The sequence below is a fragment of the Gobio gobio genome (genome assembly GCF_949357685.1).
Source record: "Gobio gobio genome assembly, chromosome: 25".
In the NCBI taxonomy this organism is placed as follows: domain Eukaryota; kingdom Metazoa; phylum Chordata; class Actinopteri; order Cypriniformes; family Gobionidae; genus Gobio; species Gobio gobio.
Window position 1 is genome coordinate 23,161,793 of NC_137121.1, and position 15,242 is coordinate 23,177,034.

At 39.8% G+C, this 15,242-nt stretch overlaps 2 protein-coding genes across 3 annotated transcripts in view; one reads left to right on the plus strand and one right to left on the minus strand.

Moving 5' to 3' along the window:
- Positions 1 to 1,820, minus strand: part of cib2 (calcium and integrin binding family member 2) — a 39,424-nt gene extending 37,604 nt beyond the window's left edge. Inside the window, exon 1 of the mRNA XM_079808980.1 lies at positions 1,483 to 1,820. Within this exon, the coding sequence (XP_079665106.1) occupies positions 1,483 to 1,533 (51 nt within the window). The 5' untranslated portion in view covers positions 1,534 to 1,820. The remainder of the gene's footprint in view (positions 1 to 1,482) is intronic.
- An 826-nt stretch (positions 1,821 to 2,646) lies between these two features.
- lrrc61 (leucine rich repeat containing 61) lies at positions 2,647 to 14,887 on the plus strand. 2 transcript variants are annotated; one of them, XM_079808981.1, is made up of 9 exons: positions 2,647 to 3,016; positions 8,934 to 9,029; positions 9,118 to 9,264; positions 9,752 to 9,812; positions 9,901 to 9,986; positions 10,068 to 10,133; positions 10,253 to 10,321; positions 12,670 to 12,795; positions 12,917 to 14,887. In XM_079808981.1, exons 1-9 carry the CDS (start codon positions 2,989 to 2,991, stop codon positions 13,021 to 13,023), a joined length of 786 nt encoding a protein of 261 aa, XP_079665107.1. In that variant the 5' UTR covers positions 2,647 to 2,988; the 3' UTR covers positions 13,024 to 14,887. The 2 variants fall into 2 exon arrangements, with proteins under 2 accessions (XP_079665107.1, XP_079665108.1); XM_079808982.1 differs by lacking the exon at positions 10,253 to 10,321 and having other exon boundaries at positions 2,842 to 3,016.
- The last annotated feature ends 355 nt before the right edge of the window (positions 14,888 to 15,242 follow it).

The window sequence follows — 15,242 nt, forward strand, 5'->3', positions numbered from 1 at the left end:
AGGATATGATGACAGAATCCTAAGTTTTGGATGTCTCCTTTAAGACATGATTAACATCAAATAGTCTTGGAATAGATTTGTGAAGTAACTGGTTCACTGAGTCAAGGACTTGTTTTTCAATGCAAACAAAATGGGCCTTGAAAAAGGATTGTTTTAGGATTATCCACCAAATTTGCTGCAATATTCTCCCCCACTAGCCTGATTTACTTTCACAGCACAATGAAGGACTTGATAAGGCTTGGCTGCTCTGAGGAATGAGTCTATCAGCCAAATGGCCAAGCTCCACTGATCCAGGTACGTCCAACCCAGTGATTAAAGAGCACAAGGAGCGGCGGCCATTGTTGCTAACAGCCATTGATCTCCTTGATGCACTTTGATGATTGGCAGATGGGAAACTCGGATGCTTACTATTCAAATTTCCTAGACTCAGTGAACCAATTACTTATATACAGCCATATGATGTTACTCATATTTCATCATAATGCTATTATAGAAAAACAGGACTTTAAAGAAAGCCCAACAGCTTACTATTACTAACCAGAATTAGGTTTCTTAAGCTTGTATTAATATTTAAGACTATCCGAGTCCTTCTCGAAGCAGTAGATGATGTTTCGCCAAAGCATGACAGACTACGGTTACCGAAGAAGACAAAAGCATCTTCTCTTCTCACATGTTCGCGCACGAGGAGGATAAGCGCTTTGGAACAATCAGATGCCCTCAGATATGCCTCAATGCTCAGACCTTAAGTAATAATATATGATTCATGCTATATATGATTATAAGTGGTTTACTTCTGTGTGTTGACCATTATGATGGTTTTAAGAACATCATGAAGATAAATACTGACATTTTGACTAGTTTAGAGTTTAAAAAGCTCAAGCTCACAAAATGTGCAACAGCTTATATGTCAAACTCAGAATTTCCTTGCAAAATCATACAATCTTCACACTGTGAAAGACAATAAAGTGGCTTGTATGCCGCAGACAATAAACTAAGAACCAGGTGAAGCCTCGTATAAAATCATACAGACCATCTCTGGGAATAAACACTGATGCCAGCTTTTATACTTAATTAAAAAAAAAAAATATATATATATATATATAATTCTAATATATATTTGATGTTATCATGTTTCATCATACTGCTTTAATAAAAAACATGACTTTAAAGAAATTAGGGTTAGAAATTATATATATTATATATATATATATATATATATATATATATATATATATATATATATATATATATATATATATATATATATATATATATATATATAATTATTATTAATTAAATAAAATAAAAAACATAAAAAATGAAGATTTTTTTTTCAAAAAAGCTGTTTTCTTTCCTGTTTTTTTTAATTATTTAATTAGAGATGAAAATGTCAAAACCACAGTTCTGTTCATTCTTTCACCCAAAACTTAATTGTGTAGCTGTTCTCTCTATCAAAGAATGATAAAGACTAGAGTCTCTTACCTGATAGGCGTCTAGCTGTTCATCAGTAAATATCGTTTGCTTATTACCCATCTTAGTCGAGTGATTTTCCTCTCGTGCAGATGCATCACATTGGTCTTCTCTGTTCTAGGCATTTATGTCCACGGTTTGGCCAGCCGAGAAAATTGGGAGCCAGCATGAAATTTCAGTCCTTCTTGAAGTAGCCTATGCCTGTTGGTGGTAAAGGCGACACTCTCCATAAATACTTAAACAGCTCAAGAAACGTTACACTTGTTTGACGCGTACCGTTCCTGACGCGTGCAGTATGTACTCGTACTGTCGCTGTTCGCTCTCACTCTGACGGAATTCTCAATGAAAATGATTCTTGAACCACCTAACACATTTACACCACCAGGGGCAGCATGGGACGCCGAGTGTGTATATTATATTATTATATAAATTAATACTATACTCTCAATTCTACGTCTTATTTAGCCTAGTAATTACTTTAATATCAATTTTACTAATAAAAAAATTGTGGCACTTTTCCCTGTGATCTCAATGGCAAAAAAAAGTGTCCCAATCGACCTGAACTCACCACTATTTGTCCAGTAATTACTAATAAAAACAAAATTCTTAACATACACACACACAGAAAATATAACAAAAATATTCTAAACAACCACACTGTCATAGAGGAGTCATTTTAGTTCCCCAAAGAGCCTTTCAGTGAACAATTATAAAATAACCTTTTTTTTTCTTTTCCCAGGCAACATATTTGAGATAGTTCACCCAAAAATTAAATTGTTGTCATAATTTACTCATCCTCAAGTTGTTCCAAACCTGTATGGGTTTCTATCTTCTGATGAACACAAAACAAGATATTCTGAAAAATGTGGGTAAGTTTACAGCATTTTCAGTATTTTTTTCCCTTTATGAAAGTCAATGGGTGTTGTCAACTTTCATTTTTTTGGGTGAACAATACCTTTAATATAACCTTTTTCAACTTTAAAGAATCGTTTGTGCAATGGAAAGATTCCATAAATGTTAAACGTTCTTTGTGGGTTCTTTAAAGAAAAGTTGTGTCATTTATAAAAATTATCAATGTTTCCCTAAAGTTTTTGGTGAATCTTTCTTTATACTTATTCCATTTATAAAACAAATGACACAAATTCCAAGTTCTACAGTCCCCGTTTCCATGACAATATCCTAGTAACGATTGTAAGCACACAAAAACACTGAAAGGGCAACTTCCGGCTGGTCTGAACTTTAGATAAATCATTTCCACTGGCGTAAATTAAACCAAGAGAACGTTTGAAATGAAGAAAAGCATCGGAGAAGTAAAAGAGCAGGTGGGCAAACAATCCCCGCTTTAAATCATCGCTATATAGGGCAGACATTACAGTGAGGCTAACCGCAGTGCTAACAGTCACACCTACTCAGATCTGCCCGTGCGCACTGCACACTGTAAATGCCCACCAGCATTTATAACCAAAAACATCCAGCCCATGCTGTAATCTGCGAATGACTGCATGAATCTCAGCGACAATGGACTCTAAGAGGGAACGGGACAACGGTGAGTTCCTTGATAAAGCGATATTTGACACGTTAGCGCGTGCTAGCAGCGGTAGCTGTCCACACACACTGTGGTGCTGATTCACAGAGATACTACTGGGACTAAAATGACATGCATTTGTATTGAATATATTTTGTAGGATATTTCTTTTGTTTGGCAGTATAATGAATGCAGCCTTGCATTATAATTTCAGTTAAACAGCATGGCGTCTCCTTTAGGGCATTTCTCGCTTGTTGCTCCGCATGTGCGCTAAATTTGGGTTCATTAAACACATGCTTTGACTGCGTTGATTAAACCAACTGTTGGTTTGCAACTACTTTTAGTGTATCCACATAATCTCTGCCATTATATTTTAGCTCGCAAAACTCTTTCAAGTGGGTGCTGTGCGTGTTGCCATGGTCGACTTAAAATGGATTAGTATAGATTTACTAATCCATTCAGTTAGGTTAAGTAAGATTATTTATTGTTATATTTACATGATTCTTCATCTTTTTGAATACCGGATTACAGGAAACCCATCCCATAACCATGCCAAGTGCTGTTTTAGTGCTTAGTATTTATAGGTTATTGTAGTTTTTATTAGCTAATATGTGAATTAGCTTTATTTAGTTATTTTGCTATGTGCAATTTTGTCATTTTTTAGTATTTAAAAAAAATAATATTACTATTTAGTAGTGCTGTCAAATTGATTAATCGTGATTAATCACATCTACAGTGCCCTCCACTAATATTGGGATCCTTGGTAAATATGAGCAAAGGCGGCTGTGAAAATAAATCGTTTATCCATAAATATTCAATTCACAATATTCTAACCTTTCATTGATGTAAAACAATTGAAAGTGGAGGGAAACTCGCATTATGAAATAAATGTTTTTCTCCAATGCATGTTGGCCACAATTATTGGCACCCCTATGAGTAAAATATCTCTGAAGTATATTTCCATTAATATTGACATTCTTTAGCACACCAGGGTGACTAGGAACATGAAATTGTCAAGCTATGACGTCCTGTTTCACAGGAGTATAAATATGAGGAAACAAAAAGAATATAGTTCTGATGTGCAGAAAAAGATTGTTGAGCTTCACAAAATAGAAAGTGCTAAGCATGAAAATCCTCATTTTAACCATCAGGGCTGCATTTCCCGAAACCTTCTTAACACTACGTCGTTCTTAAGTTATACCTTAAGGTGTACCTTAACGTTAATACGTGTTTCCCGAAACTATCTTAGTTAAGAATACCTTCTGTAAGTATTACTTTCGTAAGGTTGGTCTGGACCACTCTTAGCTATACCTTATCACTATTGACAGTTCATTCCACTAGTGGCCACCACTGTGCATAAAGCTTCTTTACATGTCAGTCTATACGAATATAATTCTGAAGTTGTAATATACACCCAGTGTTCAATCAGGCTAATTTTTTTTTAATGCAAGGATTACAATTGTCATTACACTAATTTTAGCTTTTTAATTATATTATCCAAAGGTACATCAGCTGGCAAACCATTAGACAGGAAAAGTTTAGGAGCCTATTTAAAGGGAATGATTGTGGAGGGGAGTTTGGTCAAACTATGGCAGCGAGACAGCGAATAGTTGTGCTAAATCAAAGACGGCGCCGTCCGCGGAGCCATTTAGTGTATGTGCACTATTTCATACGTGAAAACTTTAGTCCCCTGGCTAACATGTCAGAAGCCGCTATTCCAAATAAATTTCGCCTGCCACGACAGCAAATTGAGCAGCTTTTAGATCTTGTTGGTCCAACTTTGTCGAGACAAACTGGACGGAGCTACCCTCTCAGCCCTGAAATCCAGCTGCTGGCGGCTCTCCGTTTTTATGCCATGGGGAGTTTTCTGGAGGTGGTTGGGGATGGATATGGGCTGAGTAACAACTCGGTGTGGCGGTGCGTTCATTCAGTAAGGAACATCCTGCTTCGTCATGCCATGAGTATATCCGCATGCCTTCCGCCAGGCACAAAGTGATGGAGGTGCACCAAGGCTTCCATGCCATTGCTGGTATCCCGCAAATAATAGGCCTTGTCGACGGGACACTTATACCCATCACCAACCCTTCTGCACTAGACCAGGCCTTCATTTGCCGTAAGGGCTTTGCGGCCATCAATGTCCAGGTGGTGGTGGACCACAGGGGGAGGTTCGTGGACGTGGTGGCAAAGTGGCCTGGTAGCACACACGACAGCTTTGTGTGGGCCAATTCAGCGGTGGGCGAAGATGCAGAAATAGGGGTTTTCGGCCAGAGCATTTTTTTAGGAGACAGTGGCTACCCTCTCAGAACCTATCTTTTAAATCCAGTCACCAACCCCACCACACAAGCCGAGCACGATTACAACATCCGTACCCGCAACTTGGTGGAGCGCTCAATCGGGCGCTGGAAGATGCGTTTTCGGTGCCTGGAGGGTTGCGTCTGAAGCCAGAAAGATGCTGTACAGTAGCAGTAGTTACAGCCATGCTACACAGCATTGCAGTCAGTGGAGGTGCAGCCTTGCCAGAAGAGGAGGAAGAAGATGAGGAGGAGGAGGAGGAGGAGGAAGAAGAAGAAGTCCACAACCCACCTCAACTAAGAGATGCCCTACACGCTGCTGGTGTACAAACAAGGCAGCAAATCATTCACACTGTTTTTGGTTAATGTATTTTTCACCCTATATTTCTTTTTATGCAACCACACAACATTCATTCTTTTTTTGTGGACATACACACTTTCTCCCTGCCATTTTTTGTTCGCATAAAGCAGTGAAACAGCCCCTGCATAGAGTAAATAATCGATTCTTGAGCTATCGATATAAGCCACTTCAGCACCGCCGCCACGGACAGCACCTGCTAACGTCGCACTTAAGAAGGTTTACCTTAAGCAACCTCCTAAGGTATAGTTCGAGGAACACACCTAGAAATGGTATGCCTTTAGTTAAGTTATACCTTTAGAGTCTTCGTAGCGTGCTAAGGGACAACGTTATCGGGAAATGCAGCCCAGGTCAATAATTAAGAAGTCCCAATCAACTAAAGATGTTATGAATCTGCCTGGAATAGGACGCGTGTCTATATCGTCCTAATGCACGGTGAGGAGGAGAGCTTGAGTGGACAAAGACTTTTCAAGTATCACAGATGGAGAATCGCAGAGATTTGTTGAGTTTTGGGGTCAGAAGGCCTAAAAAATTAACAACAGCACCAACATCACCACATTTTTCAAGAAAAATCCTCCTCGCTCATCCAAAATCTCCAGCATATTCAATTGTCAGACACGACTGGAAATTCAAAAGGGACCTGGTTCTGTGGTCAGATGAAACTATAAAAATAGCTTTTTGGCAGCAAACCCACCTGTTGTTAAATATACTGCTGGATCTTTAATATTGTGGGCCTATTTTTTTTCTGCTGGAGGTCCTGGACATTTTGTTCAGATACATAGTTTCATGGATTCTAGCAAATACCAACAGATAAAAAATCTAAACCTGACGGCCTATGCTAGAAATCTTATAATGGGCCGTGGTTGGATCTTCTATCAGGACAATGATCCAAAACAAACATCAAAATCAACACAAATATGTGTCACTCAGCACAAAATGACGCATCTGTCATGACCTTCCCAGTCCCCTGACCTGAACCCTAGAAAATGAGTGGGGTGAACTGAAGAGAAGAAGCACCAACATGAAGCTGGGAATCTGAAGGATCTGGAAAGATTCTGTATGGAGGAATCGTCTCTGATCTCTTGTCAGGTGTTCTCCAAACTCATCAGGCATTATAGAACAAGACTCAGAGCTGCTATCTTGGCAAAAGGATGTTGCAATAATTGGGTGCCAATAATTGTGGCCAACGTGAATTAGAACCCCCCCTCCCCCCATTTTCAATTCTTTTACTTCAATGAAAGGTTAGAATTTTGTGAACTTTTTGAATGAAAGATCAAAAGGATAAACAATGCGGATTTATTTTCACAGCCGCCTTTGCTCATATCTTACATGCAAGAATGGCATCTCTGTCAAGTCGAAGTTTGTTGCGAAGCTCTCGCCATCTCGAAAACGCCACGTCGATATTTCCTCATTTTGTTCCAAAGTCTGCTTGCCATGGTCCATAATGTTTGAATGAAACTACAACAGCATGCCGCTAGATGATACCCAGTTGTCCACGTCTGTTGCCATGGTTTCTACGGCAGTAAAAGCGGACACCGAGGGTAACGCGGATATGATGCATTGACAGGCGACTCCCTCACACGTCCCGGTTCCTTGGTTAAAATCACAATTTTCTTACGATTTACGAATAGTTGGAAACATTTGGAAACATATTGTAAGTACTCAACTGAACAAAATATATAACACTGGCCTAGTGGATTTTGGATATTTTACTGCAAAAATCCTACATATTGCACCTTTAATTATTTTTATTCATATTTTTATTCTAGTTCAGTTTTAGTTTTTATTTATTTATTTAAGTTAGTTGCCAAGACATAATTTCTAATTGTCATCATATATTTATTTCAACTTTATTTTTCACTTTATTTTTCACATTAACAAAGTACAAAGGAAAACCCGTGGGAAATTTCAGGAGCTAGGAGAATACACAACTACATTATACATTAACTACGCTAATGGCACAGAACCCAGAACTGAGGAAACTAAGGACTTAAGTACACAAGGAGTCGTAATGACCTGAACAGAAACAAGTGTGTAATTCATTAGGAACTATGGAAACTAATACAAGGCTCGAAACTGCGACCATTTCGGTATTTGGGAGCATTTGTGCGAGTGCAAATATTTGTTGAGGTGCGACCGGTTTTCCTTTCTCTAGAAAACGTTCGCTGGTTACTGCACAGTATTTGCCTGCTGTGAGCTGGTACGGTAACCGAGCCACCGTTCTATCACATCTACCACTTCATCTTTACGCTCTTAACTTTAAAGCAAACTTTAGGTTAGTTAATATCAGCCATCAATTACTCCCTTTTATTGCGCTCTGCTGTCACATGACAGGGAGCTAACTAGCGGAGTATGGGGTCTCTGCGGAACAAAAGTGGGCGTTTCTAAATTTGTGGGTGTTTTCAAACTGATGGGTGTTTATAAATCACGCAATGGAAATGAATTTTTCAGTGTACATTATTTAATTTGATTGCCAACAGCCCTATAGTGTCTTATTCTAATGATATGTATTGATCAAATTTAAAATGAAAGATGAAGCAGCATACATTTAATAAGATTGGGGGGGAAATACCCTTTATAAAGGTACAAAAATGCCTTCTGGGTAAATCACAAATATGCAGATTTAAATATAGAACTGGTAGAACACTGGTCAGAATATTGCTTCAGAATAAATAAGATTTATAACACAATTTTTTTCATTTTTTTCCAGACAAGCAACTTTTTTTATTTTGACAATTGAATTGAATGCAATTACTTGCACATGACACACACACACACACACACACACACACACACACACACTTAAACATAATGTATAAACATTTTAGTTGTGGTGCTCCTAACTTATTGAAGTATTTCGAGCCCTGTAATAGGGAACACAGACAGGCAAACAGAAAAAACGGGTTTTTTTTTTATTCTAAAAAAGGCAATTTTTTTAGTAATAGTCTGTAGTAATTATAATCATCTCAATTTAAAAACATTTTGGCATATACATTTTGAAATAAATTAAATGTAAGGACACAAATGTCAGCGTGAAAAATTAATATTTGCAGGACATTAAACCCTGAGGGAGCTGCAGCTGTAATCCAGTCTTTGAGAGTTAAAGAAAAGCGACACATAAAAGGAGATTAAAACTGTAATCACCGTGAATCTTTTGAATCATGTAGAGCCACATCTATAATCTCCCCACAGGAAATACTTAACAGACCAGAAAGAGCTTTAAAACTGTTCGTCTATCAAAAAAAATGCAATATAAAGTATAATCACACATTTGCTCCTTATATTCCAGAAACAGAATGTGCAAAGATCACCACCGTGCTTCTGAAATCCCGCACTGGGGAGTTTGATTTGGAGTCCATCTTGTTTCTTAAACTGAGGAATTTAGGTAAGACTACTAGTGTCTTCGCTGAATACATTATCACAGTCGCACATAAATACGATCTTGCTTATGTTTTTGTTTTGTTTTTTGGCAGGAATTTATGATCTTGGATGTATAGGAGAGTGTGTAAACCTGGAGAGGCTGGACCTCTCGGGAAATAACATCACAAATCTGGGGCCTCTTTCAACTCTACGGAGACTTCTCGTTCTTAACTTGTCAGCCAATAGAATCTCGAATTTAGGTAATGGTTATTTCATTTGTAGAATTCAGAAACCCTTGTTATTAGCGATATCGGTGGCCGTTAAGTGAACTGCAGCCACCAACTTATGCTGAGAGCGATGTTTAGATTATGTAAATATGTGCTTTCCTCTCAATAACAAAATAACGCTCTACAAAAATGACAGTGGTGAGAAAACAGCAGTTTAGAAAGCATCCGATCATAGCGATGTGAATATATTTGCACCAGGTCTACAATTCAAAAGTCATTAACTACACTATAATGATAGTTTGATTATATTTCCTGGCAAAAAACGTTTCCGAGTCCTTCACATAAAAATCAGTCTACAGGCTTTCATAGAGTTTCGTTACAAGCTGTTCACACATTGGCAATAAAAAAGGCGATTAACACATGAAAATTATTTTATATATCCCCTTTAATCTGATTAAACTGTACATAAAAAGCAGTGCTATTATATCTGACTTTTGGAGTTGATCATGTCTCTTCTCAGAACCCCTTTCCAGCTGTGAAAGTTTACAGAGTTTGAATGTTGCTGGTAATGTGATACCGAGGTAAGCCGCCTTTTTTAGTTACTCATATGATATTTATCTGCTTTACTATCCACCTTTCTATGTGACAAATATTGCTTTGCACCTACAGTGTTGATAATCTTCATGCACTCAAGTCTTTAAGAAAGCTGGAGAGCATCAGACTGAAGGACAACACCTATAATTACACCAATCCAGGTTAGCGGTTTTCTGGCTTTGATTTATTAAATCTTTTTGGCACTCAAACATTTTCCTTGATTCCTATTTATTTTGCTGTAGTCTGCAAGAATTCAACATACCGAACTCTTATTCTTGAAATGTTCCCAAACTTGAAAGTGTTGGATGGTGAGTTCATTTTTTGCTAAACACTTTTAAAAAAAAGTTATTTAGAATAAAAAAAATGTCATAAAATGTTGTACGCAGTCTAGCAAGTTATCACATTCTCTTTCAATGTGTTATTTAAGGTGAAAGGGTGGTGGGACGTGGAAGTGACTTATATCAACTATGCAAAGACATTGATGATACTATTAAAGGTATTCGCTGGAATTTAAATATTTTTATTTAATAGATTTTAAAAATTAGGTGATGTGTATCATTTGGTACTGTGCAGTTTTGTGTAGATAATATGCTTAACACTGAAACTGAGAAAAAAACTGAAACGATATAAACATTTTTGGGGTCAAATATATTTCATTAATTAGTTAACTATGACAGCCCTAAAAAATACAGTTCAAAAGTTTGGGGTTTTTAGCACTTTTAAACTTTTTAGCAAGGATGCATTGAATTGATCAAAAGGGACAGTAAAGACATTGTTAATGTTACAAAAGATTTCTATTTTAAATAAATGCTGTTCCCTTTCTGTCAGTCACGTTTGACGTTATGTCGACTGACAAATGGGGTGTCACTTGGGAGCGCCAATCACTTCTGAGTTTTAGAAAAATGGTCAATGAAATTGGTGAGTGTAATTTGCACGCCTGGACAGTCCCCCGTACATACGGGTATATAAGATGGTGGCGTGCATCCACTCATTAGATTTTTGCTTCGGAGCTGAGTGGTTGCATCACTCTTCCAAACACCATAGCTGAAAGAGCATTATAAAGAGGAGATCCCTCTTGCTGGAAGAGTCTATGGCGCATTTCAGTGGTGTTTCGCCAGTTACTGAGTGCACAGTTAAGTACAGCGATTCCTCTCTGGGGGCTTTGGCATAAAAGAGCAGATGGCCCTAAAAGAGCAAGCACGGGTGCTTTTTTAAAGATGCCTTTCCGTCCGTGTGTTTCTGGATGTGGTCGTTTCCTGGCTTCAATTAATGGCCATGATCGTTGTCTCACATGTCTGGGCCGAGAGCATGCTGAGACCTCGTTCTTGGATGGTTCATGCCCTCATTCAGGAATATGACTATTTTCCTCATGAAGGGTAGAGTCCCCTCTGCTCTTACCCAGCCCGGTTCCTCTGCACAGCACACGGTGGTTAACACTCAGGGAGATCTGAGGGTTACAGAAGGGTTGAAGCTCTTCCGCCGGGCCAGTCCCCACAGACCTTCCACTCCTCCAGCGCGTTGAGTGCCATCTAGGTTCTGGATGATGTCGCATGTCCCCCTCATGGCAGACCCAGCATGTCATTCGGGGCTCCAGTCGAGGACCAGATGCCGATACCTGCATCGGAGAGTGGGCTATAGTCCTCTGGGGATGAAGACAAGGCTGAGCTTTCCCCCACTGTGGTAGTCGCTCAAGCGAAGTCGGATTCATAGTTGATGGCCATGCTTTTCTGGGCTGCCGAGGGCATCAGGCTTGAGTGGAACACTCTGCTCTGCCCTGAGTGTTTGTGGTTGGACAATTGGTTCCTGGGTGCGTCCTGCCCAAGTGCCTTTCTTTCCGGAGGTGCATGAGGAGATCCAGTCGTGGAAGGCACCTTTTACTCCCTGAAGCTGCTTCACGGCCTCCTTCACTCTCATTACCTTTAATGGTGGGGCTGCCAGAGGGTACTTGGAGATTCCACAGGTGGAGTGTGCAGTTGCAGCACACTAGTGCCCGCAAAGTGCCGCCACCTGGAGGACCTGTCTGCGGCTCCTGTCCAAGGCCTGTACGTCAGCCCAGTCTGCAAAGGCTTACAGTGCATCTGGACAGGCCACCTCCACCATGCATATATTGCCCATCCTGCAAGTACATCAGGCCAAAGCACTCAAAGATCTGCACAGGGGTAGTTCTGAGCCGGAGTTGATGCAGGAACTGCGCCTAATGACCGACTTCGCCCTCTGGGTGAGCAAGGTCATGGCAGTAGCCCTCAGCCAGATGATGTCCACCTTGGTGGTTGAGGAAAGCCACCTCTGAACCTTGCAAAGATGCAGGATGACGACAGTGCGCTTTCTCGACGCCCACATCCACCACACACTGTTGAGTACTTTGCCCAGCAGTTCTCGGCAGTCCATAAGCAGATGGAGACCATCAGACACCTCTTGCCCTGGCATGATACCATCACCATCAGGACTCCGAGGACTGGCCCTAGTCTGCTCGTCATCGAGGGTGTCCCCTTGCAGCCTCTACACCTGCTCCGGTGCAGGCAGAAACAACATCCCGGCCGCAACGTCGAGCCCCCAGCAGGAAGGCGACGTAGCCTGTCTCTCAGACCGCCGCTAAACCCTCCAAATGTCCATCAAAGCAGTCCTGAGATGGGCAACCCAGAGAACCAAGAGGTGGTGATCACACCACTCCGTCCCTAGTTTATTTCTGTTCTTACATACCCCAAGTATTTTTCTTATTGCTTTATATATTACTTGTATCAATAATATATTACTTCATTTTTTTAAATAATAATTTTTCTCTGTGTTTATGAGACTCTGTCCATATATATGTTCTATAATTATTATATTCTCTTTCATGTGTAGCAGGCATGTATAAAAATGGCCAACTGCCTGAGGTGCCAGAGACCAAACCTTGGGTGGATGATGGCTTTTGGGAGATAAAGAGATCAAACAATGCCATTGTTGATGAAGCCTATAAACAGTTCAGTGGTATGGGCTAAACTCATCAACATTAATCATAACCATTTTCTAAAACATTCTTTAAACACATCATCAGCAGTCACACTTCCAAACCATTGATTTAATATGCTTTCGGTAACTATCTCAACAGATGTTCTTCATGAATGCAGACTGCTGAACAGTCGAGCAGCACATGTGATCTCACAAAACGAACGGACCTTCAGCCTCAAGAACCAACCAAAGCAGTATGCCGTTTGAAGCTGGGAATTTCTCAATCGAATTATGTTTCCATAAGAATGCATCTGTTTTCCACAGCTTTTTCTATGTTTCTATTTTCAAATGTCCATAAGCTTGATGCATCACTGGTGCCAGAAATCCAAAATGCTCCGTGTTGCCTGCAGTGTGAGGGTTTAGTTTTTGTAACTACACTCGAGTTCTTTCTGATTTTCCGCGGTTTAGAGCAGTGGTTCTCAACCAGGGGGCCCGCAACAAACTTCCAATGGGGCCTCAGATGACTTGAAAATGATAAAACAACATCAAAAAAGTCAAGATATGTCTTTGTATTTGGCTAGTTTTATAATGAATCTGCACAGATGAGCCAAAACAGACAACAGGCAAAATTAGGCAACCTGCCTAATATGTTGTTGGTCCTCTGCATGCTGCCAAAACAGCGCTGACCCGCGATACATGGACTTTACAAGGTGTCCTGTAGTCTCTGGCACAAAGACCAGGACCAAGATCCTTCAAGTCCTTTAGGTTGTGAGGTGGAGCCGCCAACTTGTTGGTTCAGCACATAACACAGATGCTCACTTGGATTGAGATCTAGGGAAATTGGAGGCCAGTGCAACACCTTGAACTCTTCATCATGTTCCTCAAACCATTCCTTACAATGTGTGCAGTGTGGCTGGGTGCATTAACCTGCTGGAAGTGGTCACTGCAATCAGGGAACGCAATTGTCTTGGAGGGGTGTACCTGGTCTGCAACAATACTTAGGTATCCTGCTGAATGAATCCTGGTGCCATAACTTTCCAGGTAAACGGCACACATGTACACGGCCATCCACGTGATGTAAAAGAAAACAGGTCTCAACGGACCAGGCAACCTTCTTCCACTGCTCCAAGGTCCAGTTCCAACGCTCGTGTACCCGTTGTCTGCACTTTCGACTGTGGACAGTGGTCATCACAGGCACTCTGATTGGTTTGCGGCTACGCAGCCCCATACACAGCAGAGTGCGATGCACTGTGTTGTGACACATTCCTCCCATAAATTCTCACCATTGCTGACCGGGATCAACCCACAAGCCTTGTTGTTTCAGAGATACTCTGACCTAGTCACCCTGCCATAACAATTTGGCTCTTTTCAAAGTCTCTCAGATCTTTGTTTCTGCCCATTCCTCCTGCATCCAACACATTGACTACAAGAACCGATTAGCTGTGTTGACCACGCAGACCGATCAGTGTATGACATTACAGTACCACGAGAGCGATTCGGAAGCATACAGAGCCGTCTGCTCTCTAATCGCTTATTATTATTATTATTATTATTAATTATCATTATGTGACTGGTCATAATGTTTTGGCTCATCAGTGTACATCTTTCTATTTCTGTTAAGCTCTAAAGCTTTATATTTTATGTAATTGTGAGTGAGGGGGGCCTTCAAGTATTGTTGTGGACAATAGGGGTCTTGAAGTCAAAAGGTTGAGATCCACTGGTTTAGAGAGACTGATACTGTAGTTACCCCTAATCCAACTTGATCACTGTCTCAGGATGTTCAGAATCAAGACAATTCCTCTTTGCACTCCTAAAACAATGCTGTATTTAACATTATGCTTTAAATTATGCTTTAAATGCTGCTATTTGTATATTTCATAATGGTGAAGCACTTGTATTGTTTATTAACCACTTCTGATTCTTTCCCATGTTGCTCTTCTTGTTTACATTTTTAGAGAATGCTTTTTGCCTTTTATCTATGCCGAATGTGGACAATTTATTTTATTTTTTTGTAAATTGCTTGTTTCATATGATTTATTTTATTTTTGTTTTTGTTTTAAGTTACATCCAAATTGTGCTCAGCTTTGCATCTTTGTATTTACATTTTGTTAGATTAAAGTACATTCATGCGAAATATCCCAGTGTCTATGTTTATTCATCTTACAAGTAATGTAAATAAGCTGACTATTAAACAGACTAAGGCGATAGTCTTTGATTAAGCCAGGACTCAGGAGTAGGCCTGAGTTATAAATGTGCCTTAGAAAAAAGGAGAGAAAAAAAACATTACTGGTGTAGCTATTGAAAACAAACATTCTGCCTGTCAACATTACTCACCCTCATGTTGTTCCAAACAGTCTTTCTTCCATAGGATAGAAAATGACCTGAATTGTGCCAGAATTTTCATTTTTGATTGAACTATACCTTTTTTCTTTGCACAAATAAGGTATAAAATATCGTTCTGAACCCATTCAAGAAAACATCTCCAT